Genomic DNA, 20,528 nt, shown 5'->3' on the forward strand with positions numbered 1-20,528 from the left:
AAAGTAGTAATGTAGTTCTTTATTATGTGCCCACCAGGTACAACATTGTCCTTTTTGGTGCAGTGGATGGCTACTCCAGGAAGGTATGATTTCATTCCACCTGGAAATTTCATGAGTTGGCGTTCTTTGTGTCAAATTGGCTATAGGGTGTAATCAATCCAAATAATTCAATGTTCCATGCAGATGGTTGATGACAAATAAAAGGAAACACTGGAAGGCTTAAGGATGTTTGACCGCCAGGTTTAGCTGTAAAATGCATTCAGTTTCCATCTGTTGACATGGGAGAAAACGTTTTGAATTATTATTCAGATTTATCACCCTAATGCCCCACTACTGCATGGTAGGAAGTGAGTGACCCTTCTGACAGCACAGTGTCTCAGTGGTTAGCAGTAGCACTGTTGCCTCACAGCAAGAAGGTCCCGGGTTCGAACCCTGGTCTGTCCCAGGTCCTTTCTGTGTGGAGTTTACATGTTCTCCCCGTGTCCATGTGGATTTCCTCCGGGTGCTCCGGTTTCCTCCCACCATCAAAGACATGTATGTTAGGGTTAATACTCCTGTCGGTGCTCCTGACCAAGGCATTGGCAATCGAACTGGAGTTGGTCACACGGTGGCTGCACACTGCTCCTAGTTGTAGGAAGGTTCCTAGTAGAGGATGGGTCAAATGCAGAGGATGCATTTCCACATGGGGATAAAGAAAGGATAATTTAACTTTTCTAGCATGCAGGGTTGCCACGGGTCCTTGAAATCATGGAAATGTAGTCAATTTGTTATTAGTTATTTTGACACACGTTAGTAAATAGGTTTGACACAGCACAGTTGAGAAGTGTTTACACATTCAAGCGCCTCGCTCTCAGTGTAGTTGTTGTCTGAGCTACTGTAAAGCCTGCTAGTTCTCATTCTCAAAATTCTCAGTGTTGTAATTAGCCTTGATCTGTGTCTCAAACTATATCATGTTGAGTCTGTGCATTTGAGGGATTTGGGCCTGGAAAGTCCTTGATGTTTAAGAAGGTGTGGAAACGTTAATGACTCATTAATGCAGTGGTTCCCAAACTGGGGTAACCGTACCCCTAGGGGCATGTGGAGGTACTACATGAGAGAAAGGATAAAATGGGGGAATGTAAGAATAAATCTTGAAAATAAACGAAATGTTCAAATCAATGTGCTAAGGAGGCAGTAATTGCAACTATTTCACTCCCTTTCTTATTTTGTAATGTTATAATCTTTGAAAGGTGGGTTATCATACATTCAGTCATTGCATCATATGCTCTAGTTTTCTCTTGCATTTTTCTAAGCAAATTGAGCTCAGGAAAAGGGGGTACTTGGATTCAGAAATCAGGAAAAGAGGGCACTGAAGCCTTTTTTAGAAACCACTGCATTAAGGCGACTAGAATTTCAGTCAAATTCCATGATATTTGTACTGACCAGTGTAATCCAATTGGACATTTAATCTAATGTTCTCATAACACAGGTGATGTGCTTGGAGGCTGCCACAAATAATCGTGCATCAACAGCATTTGCTGCCTTCAAGAGAGCCACAGAGATGCATGGCATACCCTCAAGGTAAATTTGTACAAGCTGCAATGTGCAGACACAAACATGATGGATGTTTTGTCGGATTTATCAGAAAGAACTTAAACTCCACAAATGTAAAAGTCTTTACCTGACCTTCCACAGGCATGGGGGTGAGTCTAATGACTAAATTTAAATTTTTGGGGTGAATTTGTCCTTTAAAGGATGGCTTTACCAGTAATCAACCCACTTTGTATCATTAATAATCTCGGTAATATAAGCACACGGACAGTGTTTACCTTCTCTCTCTGTTTTCCTCACGGAGATCTCCCATTTCCTCTGGCAAAGCGCTCCATTCCGACACGTTTTACATCACGTGTCAAAACGGAGCTGCAGAAGTTCTGCTGGAGAGGCTGAATCTATTCCGAGGGTGGCTGTTATTGTTTATTTTTTAAGTATGCGGAGAATCACATGGAGAGCCTTAACAAGCTTTAATGACTTGCAGCTGGTGGGGGCGTAGTTTCTGCAGGCAGCAGCAGGAGCATTTTTCTCTGTGAGGTAAACCGAGAGAGAAGATAAAACACTGCCCATGTGCTTATACGTATATCCAATATATATGATCCAAAGTGGGTTGATTACCAGTAAGGCCATCCTTTAAGCATAGACTCGGGGTTTATAATTTGAAATGTTTAGTCACATGGTTCCTTATATGCTCCCAGTCTGTGCGCTAGCCGTCCATTACATTACCTGCCTGTACAAAGCTCTAGTGGTCAGAGTATATACGCTGGGATGTATAGCTATATACACACTGACAGAATGTAGCACTTGAGTTCTGTGTATTGTACAGTGCTACACTGACATATTTTAACACTCTTGTCCATCTGTGTGCACTACAGGGTCAGAGGTGATCAGGGAGTAGAGAATCTGGACATTGCGCGCTACATGTTCACCATCCGTGGAACTGATCGAGGAAGTTTCATGTCAGGAAAGAGCGTCCATAATCAAAGGTTGTGTGTGTGTGTGTGTGTGTGTGTGTGCTCACATTTACCAAGGTAATAAAGAGGTCTATAGTTTGTAAAATGACATGCTAACATTTAGTCATGTTACTAAGTCCTTGACATTTCAGTTAAGAGGTTGAAATAATATTAATTTCTATATCCCTAGGATTGAACGTTTGTGGAGGGACGTCAGGGCATGTGTGATATCCAAATATTACACCGAACTCCACAGTCTAGAGATGGATCACCTCCTTGATGTGTCCTCCAGGGGTAAGGGTTAGTCTCATGACTTCGGGCAGAAAACAATGAGAGCACTGGCCCTCTTATGATTGGTCAATTTCAACATGATAACGTCTGGGCCACTTCAATGAACATTAATGGAATAATGGCTGGTCGTGTATAATTTTAAATAACTTACAAAATGGCTCAAAAGGTTTAAAAATCCTGAAAAATAACATTGAATGACGAGGATTTACAAAAGGCAATTCAATGTTTAATTGTGTGGTATGCTTTCGAAGCTCACCTGTGAACAGTGACTTACTCCTACCCTGTCCTTTGCAGAAGATCTTTTCACAGTCCACCTGACATTCCTTCCCAAACTGAAGGCAGACCTGGAGGCTTTTGTGGAGGGGTGGAACAACCACCCACTCAGGACCGAAGGGAATAAGACGCCTGAGCAGATTTGGCATGTAGGCATGATGCTTCGACCCATTGACCAGCCTGAAGATCTTCAGGTTATTTTATCCTTATTTAATCCCTGTGCAGTAACTTGTAAATGCAAAAAAGAAGCTATTCATGTAGCATTGAAGTGGCCCAGTTTGTAGGTCATGGCTGACCATTTTGGGGCCCGCAGGCAAAGTTTGACTCACGCTCCGTTTGTTTAGGCCCGCCATGGATGTGAGCCTTCCCCCAAGAAATAATAAATAAAATCTGATCGATAATATGTGTGTGTGTGTGTGTGTGTGTGTGTGTGTGTGTGTGTGTGTGTGTGTGTGTGTGTGTGTGTGTGTGTGTGTGTGTATATATATATATATATATATAATATTCAGCTAATGCTGAAAGGCAAGACTTTTGGCAAGAACAGATGCTCTAAATATGAAATGACTAAAGGTGGTATTTTACTGTCTTGTTCAACTGTCAGGATATTCAAGAGCCGGACATTGACTGGGATGTTGCATCTGACCATGGAGAAGCTGTGGATGGTGTCCTCGTGGTCCCTGAATTTGACTGTCCTTTGAACGAGCACCAGCTAGCAGAGGTTCAGTTGCTGATAGAGGAACACGGAGACACTGACACTAGTAACCTTTACCTCATATGCCGTGAATATCTGGAAGCTGCTTTGTCAGATCTTCGATGATTGGTTAAAGACCCCCTGTGATACTCAACCCGAGGCTCTAGAGCAGGGATACTCAACCTGCTTTACTCGGGGGCCACTTCTGCAAAATGACAGGGGGCCAGGGGCCAGTTAATAAATCAACAATAATTTTTTTTGTAATTCCTACACTGTTCACATAATTTGGATGTAAATACCCTCAAATAAAAGCTGAAAGTCTGCATTTCAAGCAATCTTGGTTGTTTCATTTCAAATCCATTGTGGTGTACAGCTAAAATTATGAGAATTGCATCAATGTCCAAATATTTATGGACATGACTGTGTGTATATATATATACGTACGTACGTACGTACGTATTTTTTTCCTCCTAGGCCTAGGGCATGTATTTTTTTCCCCATTACATTTTGAAACACTCAGGAACTTGGAGAACAAATGTGTCCCATTGAAACTGCAACTTTTGAGCCCAGTGCCATTCCAATATAAAATCATGCAGTCTATTATGTTGGGGTTCCATTCGGGACTCCTGAAGCTATTTTACATGATATAGTATCATCTCATGTTTGGCATATGGAACAATCATAAATTGCTGATTTTATAAAGTTTTTTGTCTTTGTGGGTGTCATTTTGGTACAATACCCAACAACACCACTAGGTGGCAGCAGGACTTGGGTCAGAACCAGAAATTGTATTAATGTATTATTAGTTATTGTTGGTGGGAAAAAAACTATTTGGCTGTCTCTATAAAAAAGAACAAATACATTTCTCCTACGATGAGTGAATGCATCAGCCTAACATTGTCCTGTCTGTTCATTTAACTTATATTTTTATCAAACAATGGAATGACACACGGCCTGTCGCTGGAAGTATCTGCCAGTGGCAACTATCATAAATTGCTGTACAGTACTACAAACTGCCCATAACCATTGGCATGGTTGCATTACTGGGATCTGCAACACCTACATTTGCTGATCAACTATTTGTTAGGGCAGTGGTTCTCAAATTAGGGTCTGGAGACCCCCGGGGGGTCCTTCAGGGAGTTCCCAGCAAAAAAGGCCAATAGTATATTCTTAAGCTTCAGGGAGGTACTGTTGAAATGGTACTTCAGGTATTGCTAGCCTTTCGATCTTATTAGTAAATGCTTTGTAAGGCATATAGTCCTCACTTTAGAGTTCACACTGAATACTTAGCCAAATGCTTTCAAACTACTGCACCTGAATTAGTTAGAAACTGTAGCATGAATAAGAGTTTATGAAACGATATACAATCACCAACCATTGGGGGACATTTGAAAAAGAATACCAAGCTTCAAAGTAGTGTTTCTGGTATAACAGTTTTTATTATAAACATTGAAGTTTGCTCTTAAAATACTGAACCAAACGTCGTCAAAGTTGGCACGTCTTAATTATAGTTAGTTTCCCGCTGAATGTGTCATTACTTTATTATCTTACCTGGATAAGCTCGAATGATGATGTTTATATTATCAGTCCGAGTTGGAAGCACTGTCTCCAGCCCAGCCAGGCGGGAGCGGGCGGGAGAGAGTCGTACTGTAACCTCATGCACTAGCACCAAGCTCCGGGCGCGCGCGCAGCAGCAGCAGCAGCAGCAGCAGCAGCTCTGTGCTCAGAGCACAGAGAGCACAGTCTGACATTTCCGCGGCTATCAGTCCGACTTCAGAAGCACTTCTCTCGGCCAGTCTGCTCTCTCATGCACCCGCGGGGGCGCGCGGCAGCAGCACACACCAGCAGTGAGAGGCGGGGGCTTTCAACAGTCTGACATTTCAGCAAACAAATCTCGTCGCAGTTTAGCGGACATGTAAAATATAACGCTATACTACGACGTGACAATGTGACAAAGCTTCTCTAAACATATCGGCTAATATAATATCATCACTGTGTACAAGCAACGCCAACTTTTATGGAAATCAAGTCAGCAGAGCAGAGCGACTGGCTCTGTCTGTGTGTGTGTGCTGCTCGGGGGGATTCGCATGGGAACAGTGTGAGGAGGAGAAGAGCTCTCCCCAAGCCCCAAAACGCAAATTAAAAACGGATTTCATTGCGCGGTTTATCTCTAGTTAGACGAGGGAATTACGTGGAGAAATCTCGCATTGTGTTACCCCAGAGCGAGAGGTTTGTCCTCACTGTGTGCTGTGTGCTGCGAGCAGCGAGGCTCTTAACGTAAGTTTAGACAAGCCACATGCAAGCCACGCACACACACATGGGACAAAATGGGACAAAAATAATTAAATTTCTAGTTCGCCACTGAATGGCCAAATTGATATAACTATCAACCATTTCAGGATTTTCTGTTTCCATACAGGCCACCAGCGTTGGCTAATTGTTGATATTTATAAAGATATCGCCCCTCTCAAATAAATTATTTTTGAGGCAGTAGGCAAACTGTAATGGCGTCGATTTCCGAAAAAAAATCTTGACTTAACACAGCCAAAGAGTCTAGTATAGACAAGAGTATATGTCATTTCTTGGTTTTTTCCATAGGTATTTTCAAATCACTGTTCTAATACATATCTAGGGGGTAAGTCCTCCTTTAAAGATAAAAAGGGTTAAAAAGCCTATTGAGCAGCTGAGTGGTTTCTCCCCCTCAGGCACAGTCGATGGGCTCGCTCCAGTCTGAGTCTGGGGAAAGGGCAAGGTCCCTCCGTGACCCTGTAGCTCCGCCCGTGGCTCGCTGCCACCGCTCCGTGCAGTTCTCTGCGCGTACCAAGCCGCCGTCTCGTCGTCCCGTCTGTCCTTCCACAATCCTCCCGGCAGGGGCTATGACAGTCCGCCCACGGTCCTCACGGCAGGTGGAGGTGGAGACGCCGTCACGCTGAGTGGAGGAGAGCACAGAGGCGCACACACAATCACCGTCCGGCTTGTCAGCAGTCAACAACCCATTCATACAGATGTGGACGGCTGGGTTACCTTCCTTTTACTTATCGTTTTAGAGCGTATCACATCGCCGTCTCGTCTGTCCTCCCACGGTCCTCACGGCAGGTGGAGGTGGAGACACCGTCACGCTAAGTGGAGAAGAGCACAGAGGCGCACACACAATCACCGTCCGGCTTGTCGTCAGTCAACAACCCATTCAAACTGCACGGCTTCATGGAGCACACCACATCTCCCTTGTCACCCCGTGACATAATCAGTTCTTCCAAAAGGTTTTGGCTTTCAGCATTAGATGAATATATCAACCTATGTTTTTTATGCAATGAACAGAGTGCAATGGACTATATTAACATTTTCATCAATTATTGTTTCACCAGTTGAAGATGCATGTTACACTGCCTACAACAGAGGTGCCCAAATTCCTTTCTATGAAGGGCACAAAAATGATCTGGATGGCCAAAAATAAAAGTTGTGTGAAATTACATTACATTAGATAGATTATATTTTAGGGGCGTCCGGGTAGTGTATTGATAGATTTTTCCTGTCTACCAACACGATTGATTGGCTGTGTTTCAACCTCTTGGTAACATGACTAAATATTGGTATGTCATCTTACAAGCAATAGATCCCTTTATTAGCTTGGTAAATTAGATTAGATTAGATTTATTATTGTCCTTTCGGAAATTATTTTTGCATCTGTTGCAGTCATACAAAATATATACAATACATAATACAAAATACAATACAATACAATGTTTGCTCCCAAAGTGTTTCACACCAACCCTGCTGATAAAAAATATTAAATTTAGCAGAGCTATGCTGGATTGTATAAAAGATGTCTGGGCACAGGAGGTCTGCAAGGGTGGTACCCTGTGGGTGAGGGGGGTCCGCAGCAGACACAGGCTGTCATCTGTAGCAGCTCCCGAAACATGTAGGCTATCCATGAATTTGTCTAAAAAATATTTCCACAAGAGTTTCCTCTGTCCTGTTTATAACTACAGTTTTTATTCTTGCTGTGCTGCTCGACATAATGATTTATCAATGTACCTTTATATCAGCCTGGCACAGCTGGTACCTGTTGACTGCTCTCTGTGTTGGCTGGAGAGGAAGCCGTGCCCTCCAGCCCTCTGTGAATCCGTGATAATTATGATAAGCCTGAATTGTGTTATTCGACTGGACTGTCTGCCCTCTGAGCACCGGGCAAGTGGTCTGACGAGCAAAGACAGAGAAAGTATGTATGTTGTTAGTTAGATAGTTTGTTCACCCATCACCTTATAACATTTTCATACATCATGTATACTTGTAAACCAGTCATGTTGTCTAGCAGAGGTTCCCAAACTTTTCAGACCAAGTACACTATCAAACCAAATTTCCAAAGTACCACTTAGCACTGCGGCTACCAACTTTTACCCCCATAAAGAATAATTGATTTAACCATGCAATAGCATCAGAAAGGCTAAACAGTAGTAGGCTACTGTTGCGAGTCAGACCCCAAATAACCAACACATAAACAGATGCATGTAAACATCTTATTTGCTGATAGGCAATGGGAATAAATCTGATTGAAACAAACACCAACACATTAGCTAGTTGCTTAACGTTAAGTTAGGTTAGCCGCTTGGAAGCGAGTTGGTACTTAGCTGAACTTATAGCTACAGAACCAGACTGATAACTTTTCTCTGAAACACGCTGTGATGGAGGAGGCATCACAGTTAGTATAACCTTAGATATAGAAAATGAACATAACAAGCAACCAACCTGGCTTGCATCAGCCAGTTATAGAGCTAAAATAACGTTAGCTAACTTATCCGAGAGCAGAGATATGGTTAACGTTAGCTAAGCTAACGTTAACGTTAGCTACATTAAGTTAGCAGTTTTCAACAGCTAGCCTAACATTAGTTGCATGCAAACCAATATGCAATGTTAAAACAACCTAACATCATCTCGCAAATATAATTTTGTTCACTTAGCGTACCCCATGAATGCTGCTCCAGCTCCCTCTTCAATCGGTTGCTCTCTGACCTATGATGCTCAGACTCTCCAAGCTTCCTGTCTGTGATGGAAGCTGTCATCAAGGCCGGAGGAGGTCCGTGTTTGCAAGATAACAATTAATTTTCTTTATTTTTGTCGTCATTATTATCAACCATTAATCCCCCTGGCATGTTTGTGATTGTGAAAATTTAGATTAAACTGGTAGCCTAATAGCCAAAGTATTCTGAATACCAGTGTAAGGCTCCTTGGTGCAATAAAGTTTTTTTTTTTTTTTTTAAGGGGGTGGGTCGGCGTTGAAAGTGGCCAATCATAGAGGGCCAGAGGCCTGCCTTGGTTTCCGCCCACAATTGTCAAAAGTCCAACACGAGCGCGTAGAATTCAACCAACTCCAAGCGAGCGCGTAGAACTCGACCACGGGGGCGGAGGAGAGAGATAGTCTGCGCGCGCAGAGCTCAGCCACGAGGGGGGAGAGAGTGGGAGAGGGAGGGAGGGCAACAGCAGTCTGCGCGCGCGGTAGAGCAAAATACGCGCTGTGCTTTTCTCTCCTCGTCTTTGTGCGCGCGGGATGTCAGATTGCGCGAGTGAAACAATATAATACGCTCGTGGTTATGTTTGATTGAGCGCTCGAATAATGATATAAATGTAGTTCCATACCCCTCATCTTGGTCAGCTGTTTCCACATCAGCTTGTCTTTCTCTTTCTGCCCGTTCAATGTCTCTCTGCAAAAGTTCCTCCTCGGTATACTCTGGTTCATAGAGGTATCCTCTTGCCCCCATGGTGAACGGCATATCATCGTCGCTATCAAAATCACTCATATTTTCATTCGTGTAGGCTATCGTACTTGCTGTGTCTTCTTGAACAACAAACAGGAAAAATGAGCCTGATCCCAGCGGATCTGCGGAGTGATCCAGCACCGCGGCTCTGTGCAGGAGTTGAGCGGAGGAATACGGTAGTGATAGGTTTGGGAGAAAAAGTAGTGCCGAATGAAATGACTGTTTGGCGGAAAAGTAAAGCGCTGATAAATTCTCAAATAGAGCGTGCATGTACACTGATATCGATTTGTTTAGGTGGGCGTTGTTTTTTGGTGGCTAAATTACGTTTTAGTTGTTGACCCCCAGTACTGCGAGAGAAAATGCTGGTGAGGCTGCGCGAGGCTGCTCCTCTGGGTGCCGGATCTCGTTAGACACTGCGCCTCGCTTCCAGACCACTGTACCGAATTACGTTAGTGTATGTGTCTGTGACTAGCTGATAGGACCCAACTTCAAACAAACCGAACTATCCCTTTAACAGCTGAACGATGCGTGGAGAAATATGATCATTAATCACGCAGCGCATATCATACATGGAGCCTCAAATGGAGTGAGGGTGATATTCTCCTACATGCCAGAAAAGCCTATACATATAATATAGATATGGGATAAATATGGGATAGCCCAAATACTAAATATGCAGGCTACTCTTGCATGTTTCAGCTGGAACTGTGTCCTGTTGCTGTATGCCAATATATGAGCAAAAATAGGCTAGTTTTTATCAATGAAAACTATGCCTGCATCGTCTCAATTCATTTCAGCAGTTTTCTCTTTTATAGCCTATTAGGCATCAGCATTATCATTATTTTATTTTTTTGTGATCAAATTTTTTTATTGAAGATATAGCATGAAACAATAATGAAACAATAATCCGTAATGTCTATCAAGACATAATGCTACATACATTCAATAACGACATATTTAAAGAAATAAAGATAATGCACGATAAAACAAAAACATACACCACAGAACAAAGGACAAAAACAGCCAAGACAAACAGTAATACAGAAATAAATTAGGATAAATTAAAATAAAACAAAAACAAACAAAATAAATTAAAATACCCACCCACCCCCCCTCCCACCCACCCCTTGGGAATTTGTAAACTCTATGCATAGTAGATAGGTGACTTACTTCAGGAGATCTTTAAGGTTTTGTGAAAAACTACTCCACATTTCTAAAGTGAGCTCTTTGGCCCCATGAACCCGGGCCGTAGACAGTTCCAGATATACAATGTCTAGATACATCAGAACCCATACTCTAAAGGAAAGGGTGTGAGGCGGTTTCCACCGCGTGGCCACCAATTTTTTCCCTGCCGTGAACCCAGCCAGTAAAGCACGTTTTCTAAGTGGAGACAAGCCGAGGGTAGATATATCATTAAGTAAGAACATTACAGGTGATGAAGGCACTTCAATCTCAAATAATACCGATAGGTTGCGAGCAACCATCTCCCAGAACTCAAACACTGGGGGACATCCCCAAATCATATGGAAGAAAGTGCCTACAGTGTCTGTGGAGCATAGTTTACAATTGGAGTCAGGGATAATCTTCATTAAGCACAGCTTCCTCGGTGTCATATACGTTCTGTGTACAAAGTTGTAGTGGATCTGCTGATGATCCGGGTTTCTTGAGGCCAACAGAATATTAAACCAAACTTCATTCCAATCAAAACTAACATTGAGGTCAGGAATATCAGCTCTCCACAGTGTATCTAATGCCAGAGGTCTATAAGCATGTTGTGAGATAAACCAATAAAGTTTAGACACCAACCCCCTAGTACCAGAAGTGCTACCCAGAAGTGTTTGTAATGAATGGGGTATAAGAGGAAATGTTACTCCGCAAGTCTTCAAAACGGATCTCAGTTGTAGATAAAAAAAAAAAGGAAGAGCGGGGCAAATTAAAAAACTTACACAAGTCTTCAAAAGAGTGCAGCCCCTCGTCTCCATAAATATCCTCCAGGGTACTTATCCCTCTCTGCTTCCAGCTAGAAAAATGTATAGGCTGGCCACCTATCAGCAACTTAAGGTTGTCAAAAATTGGCGTACATGGGTGCCACGCAAAGGAAATCCCACAGATCTTCTCCACCGCCCTCCAAACCGAAAGTAACTGTGTTACTAAAGGGCCAAACGACCTCCTGACATGCGCTAACGGAACATTGGAAAACAGCAGATCCTGTAGCGAGTATGGACGTATAAGGCTCTCCTCCAGGGCACGCCAAGACACCAGTGTGTTGGGATCAAACCAGGTTAGGAGGGGCCTAAGTGTGAAAGCCCAATAATAGAATTTAAAGTTTGGAAGAGATAAACCCCCTGCTGACCTCTCTCGCTGCATGGTGGAAAGTTTGATTCGCGGACGCTTGTCCTGCCATACAAATTTGGTAACAGCCGATTGCAGTTTGCTCCAGTATTGTTTTGGAGGAGGAAGAGGAAGCATGGAGCTAAAAAAGTTGACCCTCGGGAGGATATTCATCTTAATTATTGAGACTCGGCTGCGCAGAGAGTTGGGTAAGGAAGACCATCTGGCTAAATCTGAAATAATTTTTTTTAGAGTATCATCAAAGTTATGTCTTGCTATAGATTGAATTGAAGGAAAAATTTCAACACCCAGGTAAGTAAAATGTTTAACAACTGGAATAACTGGAGGGACAGTTGCACGAGCCATGGCTTTGTTCAACGGTAGCAAAGCCGACTTCTGCCAGTTAATTTTGAATCCCGATAAATCGCCAAATTTATCAAAGATAACGAGTATCCGGGGTAAGTCCTTCGTTGCATTACCAACAAAAAGTAACAGGTCATCAGCATATAACGAAATATGATGATGGGTTTCATTGATTGATATCGGAGACAGCAGTGGAGACTGGCGAATAGTTTGTGCAAGAGGTTCGAGGGAGAGAGCAAACAACAGAGGGCTCAAAGGACAGCCCTGTCTGGACCCTCTGGCGATGGCAAAGAGGGGGGAGCAGGTCTTACCCGTAAGCACCATAGCCGTAGGATTAGCATACAGCACTCTGACCATATCAATAAAGGATGCGCCAAAACCCATTCTCTCAAGCACAGACCACAGAAAGGGCCATTCCAGCCTATCGAAGGCTTTCATCGCGTCCAGTGAAAGCACTGCAGTAGGGGAATTCAGCCCACAAGAGCCATCTATAACATGTAGTAGCCTCCTTACATTATCAGATGCTAGTCTGGATCTTATGAAGCCCGTCTGGTCACAATGCACCAGCTTTGTCATATGGCCCTGAAGACGCCGAGCCAGCATCTTAGCATAGATCTTTACATCGGCATTCAATAACGACAGAGGTCTATAACTAGAGCATTCCCATGGGTCCTTTCCCTTCTTCAACAGCAAGGAGATCAAAGCAATGTTAACGTCTCTAGAGAATGAGCCCTCCTTCACTGAGAACTGAATCATATCATAGATCAGGGGACCGAACAAGGGCCAAAAGGTGAGATAAAATTCCGGCGGAATTCCATCCAGACCTGGTGATTTACCCTTGCTCATGTCCCTTAAAGCCTCCTCAATCTCCCTCATTGTAATAGGTGCATCTAATGGTTCAGCCTCGCTCTCAGGAAGACGCTCCATTTGGATGTTAGTTAAATATCTATCATACACAGCTTTGTCATGGACGGTCTCAGAACTGTACAGTTCCTCGTAAAAAGATCTAAACATTGAGTTTACATCCTTAGGATCCGTCAAGACAGCACCCTGCTTTGATTTAATGCCGAAAATGTCAGAAAAATGCTCGCTGGTTCGTAGTCTCAGGGCCAGCAGATGACTGGGTCTTGCAGCATGGAAATAATATTTCTGTCTGGTTCTGTGCATGAGGAATTCCGAACGGCGTTTGAGGAGGGCATTGATCTCTTTTCCAACAGTTTCCTTCAGAAGGAAAACTGCATCACTGTAATTATGTTGGAGAGTGGCATCTAAGGCAGAATATTCCGACTCTAACGCCTCCAGTTTAGCCGCTCGTGCTTTATTTCGGTTTGAGGCAAACAGGGTGGTATTGCTTCTCACAAAACCTTTCACTGCGTTCCATAGAATCCTCGGGTCGGTAACTGAACCCTGATTGAAGTCCAGAAACTCACGGAAATTAGCTTCAAATTGTATTTTAAATGATTCGTCTTCGAGTAGCGAGGAATTGAAACGCCACCTAGGGGCTCTAGACGGTGCCGGCTTTATGGAGGCAGAACAACAAACAGGTTTGTGGTCAGACCAGGCAACTGGGATGTAAACAGTGTTATGTACATTTTGAAATAGGTTTTTGGACGCAAAAAGAAAATCTATTCTAGAAAAAGATTTGTGTCGAGCCGAAAAAAACGAGTAATCCTTAACAGACGGATTCATCAGACGCCAGAGATCAATCACCCCCATCTGTGTAGCCAACTGTCGCAATGCCCCACTTGCAAGACGCTGGTCCCCGCTCTCCGCTTCTCCCGACCTATCGATGTTACTGTCCCACACTGCGTTAAAGTCTGCACCCAAAATCAAACAAAAACCTGTTAGCTCCAGTAGGGTTTTAGTCAAAAGGTTATAGAATCCAGAATCAAAATTATTCGGCGCATAGGCAGAAATCAGTGCCACATTATTTCCATCTAAGCGGATCTTGGCAATCGCAATTCGTCCCTCCGAGTCAGCCCAGGAGCCAAGTAAATCAAATTTCAAACTGCGTTTGCAAACCACCATCACTCCTTTAGTCTTTGTGGCGGCTGCAGAAAAAGCTATGGAGTGGTAAAGCTTATTTGCGAGACGGCCAGAGTCTTTGTGTAATAAATGCGATTCCTGTATCAGTGCAAAATCAACCTTATTTTTACGGAAAAATTCTAAAATGGTAGCTCTTTTATGAGGAATATTAAGACCCCTGGCATTAACAGAAACAATAGTGAGGTTATTCATGTCTAGTCCCATAACAAGTATACAGTAGCGCTTCGAAAAAAGTAATGTCGACCTTCACATCCCCATAGCAATCCTTCCCAAGACAAAGAAATCCCAAAACGTAAACATAGACACATAATACAAAACTGAACAAAGAAAAGTGAGGAGAAACAATACTCCTCATCGTTCCTGATAAGTCCTACTCGGACAACTAACTCAACTCTTGAGAGCCCTATGACTGCCCACAAGGAGGCAGCACCCTCACCATATATAAAATATTTTTTTACAGCATTAATGTCTGTAACCTAGTGGCCAAAGAATGGATATTAAGGGGTACCATGTTGTGCACTCTAGTTCCATAAAACAAAAATAGACTAAAGTAGAATAGGGGAGACCAACAGTTTAAGCAGATAAATTAAAATAAAATAACCACCATAATAAACAAAGCAAAGGGAGCTCCCACACACCCATATCAGTATGCATGCATAGGTGCATACACACCCCACATAATTAACCTTACTCGCCTTATTAGCTCCCATCACCATGTAAAGTATATAAACACACCTACCAATGCATACAGACATACACACAGTCACGTTCACAGCCATACTAAAAAAAAAAAAAAAAAAAAAAAAAAAGGGGGGGGGGGGGGCTATACTGGCTCCGCGATACATCGAACCTCCCTTATCTAGTCAAAAGCAGCATTATCATTATTTTATATATGAATTATTCGATCAGTGCAACCACACACATAATGAGTGATAGAGATCATTATTCATTGAGCATGCGTTTCTAAATCTATGGTCTAAATAGGCTTACAGATTGTGGAAATTTATAGACTGAGATTACACATTTACATTACACTCGCACAAAGCTGCTGTAGGAGACAGAAATCGCTGATCAAAGTAAATCAAATGACTGATGTGAATACAAGCGGCAGCTTTAGCAGTCCTTCAGCAGACTATATCCAACGCGGATTTTCATTCTGACATATCCGCTAAAACTCTGATCACACTGGCTTTCATTGAACGAGGAAATGGGTGTGGAAATGGGTGTGGGCGTGGATCAACTCAGCTGTTCATAATGTGATTGGCTAGCGCACCTCTTTCGCATGGACGCGCGCCTGTGCAGGAGCGAAAAACGTGCGCGTGCACAGGCAGATCCCAGATAAAGCCAGCTTCAGTTATCGAGTAGAAAACCAGCGTCGTAGTATCGTTAAACTAGATAGCTTTGATCCTGTTCAGTCAAACCAGATCAAAGTGACAGATCGCGGGTCTGTTAAGATAGCTTCATAGTATAGGGTACAGGTGGTTACATGAAAGTGAATGAGAAAAGGAGAAGATACTGAATAATGACATCACAACAGTAACCTAATGTTCATTTAAAATTAAATATTCTTCTAAATATGGATAAAAGTCCGAAAAACATCACATTTTCTCAGCGTCGAGATTCCATTCCTTACAGCACCCCCTACTTAATAATAGTTCCAGCGCGGCTGGAGCTGTATTTTCCAGGATGTTTTCTCAACCCTGCCGAACACAGGAGGGGCAGCAGATTATGGTGCAGCGGTCGCAGCACTGAATGCCTACTTCGTACCGCAAGTAAACCCTGCGATCGCCCGCCAAGCTTTCTACCAGATAACACAGAAACTGGGAGAGACTGTGCAGCAGTTTGTAACAAGATTACGCCAAGCTGCTAAAGACTGTGCTTTTGCTGCAGACCCGTCCTCCACCTATGGCCATCCCTGCTGCTGCTTCTCCCTCTGTTCCATCCCCTACATCCCACCTCTCCCCTGTGTCACACTCTCCCCATGTTAATGTTAGTCCCATCCCCTACATCCCACCCCTCCCCTGTGTCACACTCTCCCCATGTTAATGTTAGTCCCATCCCCTACATCCCACCCCTCCCCTGTGTCACACTCTCCCCATGTTAATGTTAGTCCCATCCCCTACATCCCACCCCTCCCCTGTGTCACACTCTCCCCATGTTAATGTTAGTCCCATCCCCTACATCCCACCTCTCCCCTGTGTCACACTCTCCCCATGTTAATGTTAGTCCCATCCCCTACATCCCACCCCTCCACTGTGTCACACTCTCCCCATGTTAATGTTAGTCCCAGCCCGGCCTCTGGCGGGGATGAGGGCCGTGCGATTTGGCAGAGCTATTAAGCCTGCCTGTTTCTGTGCTTTTGTGATTTCTATACCTGAGTATGACACAGGTACATTTTGGTACAATGCAGATGTTATTGTAATTCTAGGGGGGTGAGTGTAACAAAAGTTGTTATGGCATGTATAATTACACTAAGGCCATGCCCACACGGAGACGAGTTTAGGTGTATCCGCTAAAGTTTTTTCTCGTATAGACGTTTCGTCCAGACGAAACCAGCGTTCTGGGAGTATACGTTCTGGGAGTATACGTTCTGGGAGTATACGTTCTGGGAGAATACGCTAATTTTTTAAACCGGGTCCCAGAGTCAATAAATCTGAAGACGCCACCCTTGCATTTCCGTGTTTACAACCCATACGCATCTTTCCTGAACCGATGACGCCTCTCTCAGCCAGCAAACATTTTGGCTTACAGTGCACTAGCGTTCGTGCTACAGCAGCTACTGAGCCTGTTAGGGCTCTTGCAGCAAAATATAATGCTCCTCTATTACCACCGTCAGCAACAAGTGGACACGGAGAACAGCGTGTACAACATCCTCAGGGCTCCACAGCTGACTCTTCCCAGCCACCCCTCCCCTCCCTTCATCGGATATTTCCCAGAAGGCTTAGCGGCGGCTAAGTTTGTACTTGTCTATTAGACAAGTTTCCCCGCGCTGGCCTAGGGCGGCGCCATAGCAGCCTTATATGTCCCCGGCTTCCAGTTAAGTCCACATTGCGTCCACAGCAGCGAGCACATCAGAAGGCAGCAGCCGAAATATCCAAACTTTTTACAATGATCGCTAACATCAGCTACACTAACGTTAGCAGACATTATTAACAATGGGTTATTCTGGAACACATTGTGCAGTGCGTGGCTGTCACAATACACAGAAATGCCTGAACGAGTGGTTGGATCGACAGTGTTTTGAGCATCAACCCGCTACCAAACGGCTTTGTCCCTGCACTCGACTGTATTCCTTCTATCAAATCAATTTATTTCTCTATAGTCTATTCTTTATAGCCTCTATAGTCGAACATATTTATTCCAGTGTTGTCATTAAGAGGCTGATTTCGCAGCAAGAATATTTAATTGGTCGGCACGTCGTTCTCGGTAAGGACGCTTTCGTTATTGAAACAGACAAGATGCATGCATGCTCCTAATAGCCTATCTATCTACATTTGCAGACAGTCATGACCCCATATCTTCTGGACATTGCCTTGATGAAAAAACAACGTAGCGTTAGCTAACAGTAATAAGTGCGACAGTGTCAGTGCAGACAGTGCACAACTTGAATCTCCAGCAATAGGCTACGCATCTTAATCTCTCCCACTCCGCACTCATTCTTGGCTCCCATGTGGCTTTATTTATGGTAAGCATTTTGATTAATCTCCTCATCATACGAGCGTCGGGCAACAAGCGCGAGCCATTGATTGATTGATTGATTCGCCCGACGTATGCAATTGCTGTACAGACCGTTTCTCATATTTTTTATATAATACCTATGGAGTATTTAACTTACAGATCAAAGTGTAAAATTAAGGTATTCTATAAAACCTAGTCCCCGTTCTTAGATTATATTGGAACGAGACAGCCATTGTGTTGCAGGGTTTGCTGGAACACAGTTGGGACTCCACAAGATGTACAAATACATGCTGCTCAAGTGTTGGTGCATATACATAGGCAATGTACGATGTACAAAATACACCTTTTTCAACATACATTCTCACCATTTATTTTGAATGATGAACATCCAATCCGAAAATGATCCATCCAATCTGAAAAACTGACTCCTCCCGAGGTTAGCTGAGAGCATGATGTGATAGAGGAGGTCTACCCGAGCGTGTGCATATATCGTTTGTGCTGCCACTTTCGACACAGGGTGTACAGTGTCCAATATTTGTACAGAAATGACAATATGAGTGACCTCTGGGTGGGTTGACGGCCTCTCATGTTTTTTTTTACTCCTCCCGTGGTTAGCTGAGAGCATGATGTGATAGAGGAGGTCTACCCGAGCGTGTGCATATATCGTTTGTGCTGCCACTTTCGACACAGGGTGTACAGTGTCCAATATTTGTACAGAAATGACAATATGAGTGACCTCTGGGTGGGTTGACGGCCTCTCATGTTTTTTTTTACTCCTCCCGTGGTTAGCTGAGAGCGTGATGTGATAGAGGAGGTCTACCTGAGTGCGTGCATATATCGTTTGTGCTGCCACTTTCGACACAGGGGTGTACAGTGTCGCAATATTTGTACAGAAATGACAATATGAGTGACCTCTGGGTGGGTTGACGGCCTCTCATGTTTTTTTTACTCCTACCAAGGTTAGCTGAGATCGTGATGTGATAGAGGAGGTCTACCCGAGCGCGTGCATATATCGTTTGTGCTGCCACTTTCAACACAGGGGTGTACAGTCTCCAATATTTGTACAGAAATGACAATATGAGTGACCTCTGGGTGGGTTTGACGGCCTGCCATGTTTTTTTTTAGTCCTCCCGAGGTTAGCTGACAGTGTGATGTGATAGAGGGGGTCTACCCGAGCGTGTGCATATGTTTGGCAAGCTCCCACTTTGAACACAAAGCTGTCCAATGTCCAATTTGTAAAGGCTATGCACTCTAGTGAATAGCTTTTATCTATTAAGATACTGAGAAGAACGTTCTCAATGTTATTGAAACAGTTATTGTCATACAGAAACATCATTTGTATTGTATAGCTTCATTTAAATGCTTAGTTTATTAGTTTAATGTGGAAAATAATGATTTTTCAATCGCCCCTGTCTGCTCTATAATTGTGCAGAATCGTTCTTTTACTTTGAAAAATCTCACCGGAACTTCTTATATTCGCTAGCTCTTATATTCGCTCACAGAACACAGCTAATTGTTGTCTGTCTGTGAGCTTCTGTAAAACCTGCTAGTTCTCATTAAAAAAATGCTCCGTATTGTAGTAATACCTTGATCCATGTCTCAAACTATGCTGTTTGGGTCCTGGAATTGACGAGAGTCCTTGAATTTGAAGTATAAGAAGCCATGATTGTGGTGAAATGGGATAATTTGGGTATAACAACCCACAATTCTGCTGTCTGATCTGATGAGAAACTCAAACCAAATGAAGTATAAGTTGAATCTTTTTAAGCTTATTCTTTTGAAAAGTCAAAATAAGTGGTTGAACATTTGATCTTTGATGTCTGATAAGCTTACAAGGACTGGCAAATAATAGATTTCTAAGATGTGTTCATAAAATGTGATAATGTTCATGTACAATTATTTTTTCTTTGATATTAAATTTGGATGTCTTGAAAGTGTGTTACTGTTGCCTTTTATTGACATTTTCATTAGTTAACTTTGTTCACAATTGGTGTCAAGCATACTAAAAAGCTTTAACAGATGTACACAGGAGATGAGGTGGAAAAACATTTGTGAGTACCTGTGCATTGAAAAGTGACAGCAGGGTCTGAATGGCAGTATTTGCCAAGAGTGAGAACATGTCGAAACACCTTTTTTTTTGTCTATGAATCAATTGAATATCAAATTCAAAATATCACTAGGCTGTAGCTGTGCTCCATTCTATAAAATTAAATGAGGAAAATACTGCTAATATGCAGCAGACTTGGTTGTAAAATACCGAGAACATATATCTTTATATTTGTCATGAGGTCATATTTGGATATTGTGGGATATACACATGATGTACCTGGACATTTATTTGACCACCACAAATACTGAGTATTTCCCCAGACACAGAGCACACCCATACCAACAAATCATACCCTTGATATGCTTCCCTTCTTGAACTAACTTCTTTCTCTCTTTAAAAAAAAAAAAAATTAACTAAACTTGTACCACTGTTCCTTCAGAAGTTGTAGTTGTCATAGACTGTGTTGCATAGTTGATTGCTCTATTGCTGACAAAAATGTGTTATTGTAAGTCGCTTTGGATAAAAGCGTCTGCCAAATGACGTAATGTAATGTAATGTAATGCTCCACA

The 20,528-nt window shown here is 42.9% G+C and overlaps 1 protein-coding gene across 5 annotated transcripts in view; it reads right to left on the reverse strand.

Annotated features, from left to right (window-relative positions):
- LOC310772608 (protein NLRC3-like) overlaps positions 1-20,528 on the reverse strand; it is a 153,051-nt gene that overhangs the window by 15,591 nt on the left and 116,932 nt on the right. The window contains exon 16 of one of the 5 annotated variants that reach the window (XM_083632450.1): positions 6,253-6,857. The exons of the other annotated variants lie outside the window; for them this stretch is intronic. Coding sequence (XP_083488576.1) covers positions 6,782-6,857 — 76 coding nt within the window. The 3' untranslated portion in view covers positions 6,253-6,781. Of the gene's footprint in view, positions 1-6,252; positions 6,858-20,528 lie in introns of those variants that run through there. 5 annotated transcript variants of the gene reach the window in all.

The sequence above is a fragment of the Poromitra crassiceps genome (assembly GCF_964638095.1).
Source record: "Poromitra crassiceps genome assembly, chromosome: 3".
Taxonomy (NCBI): Eukaryota; Metazoa; Chordata; class Actinopteri; order Beryciformes; family Melamphaidae; genus Poromitra; species Poromitra crassiceps.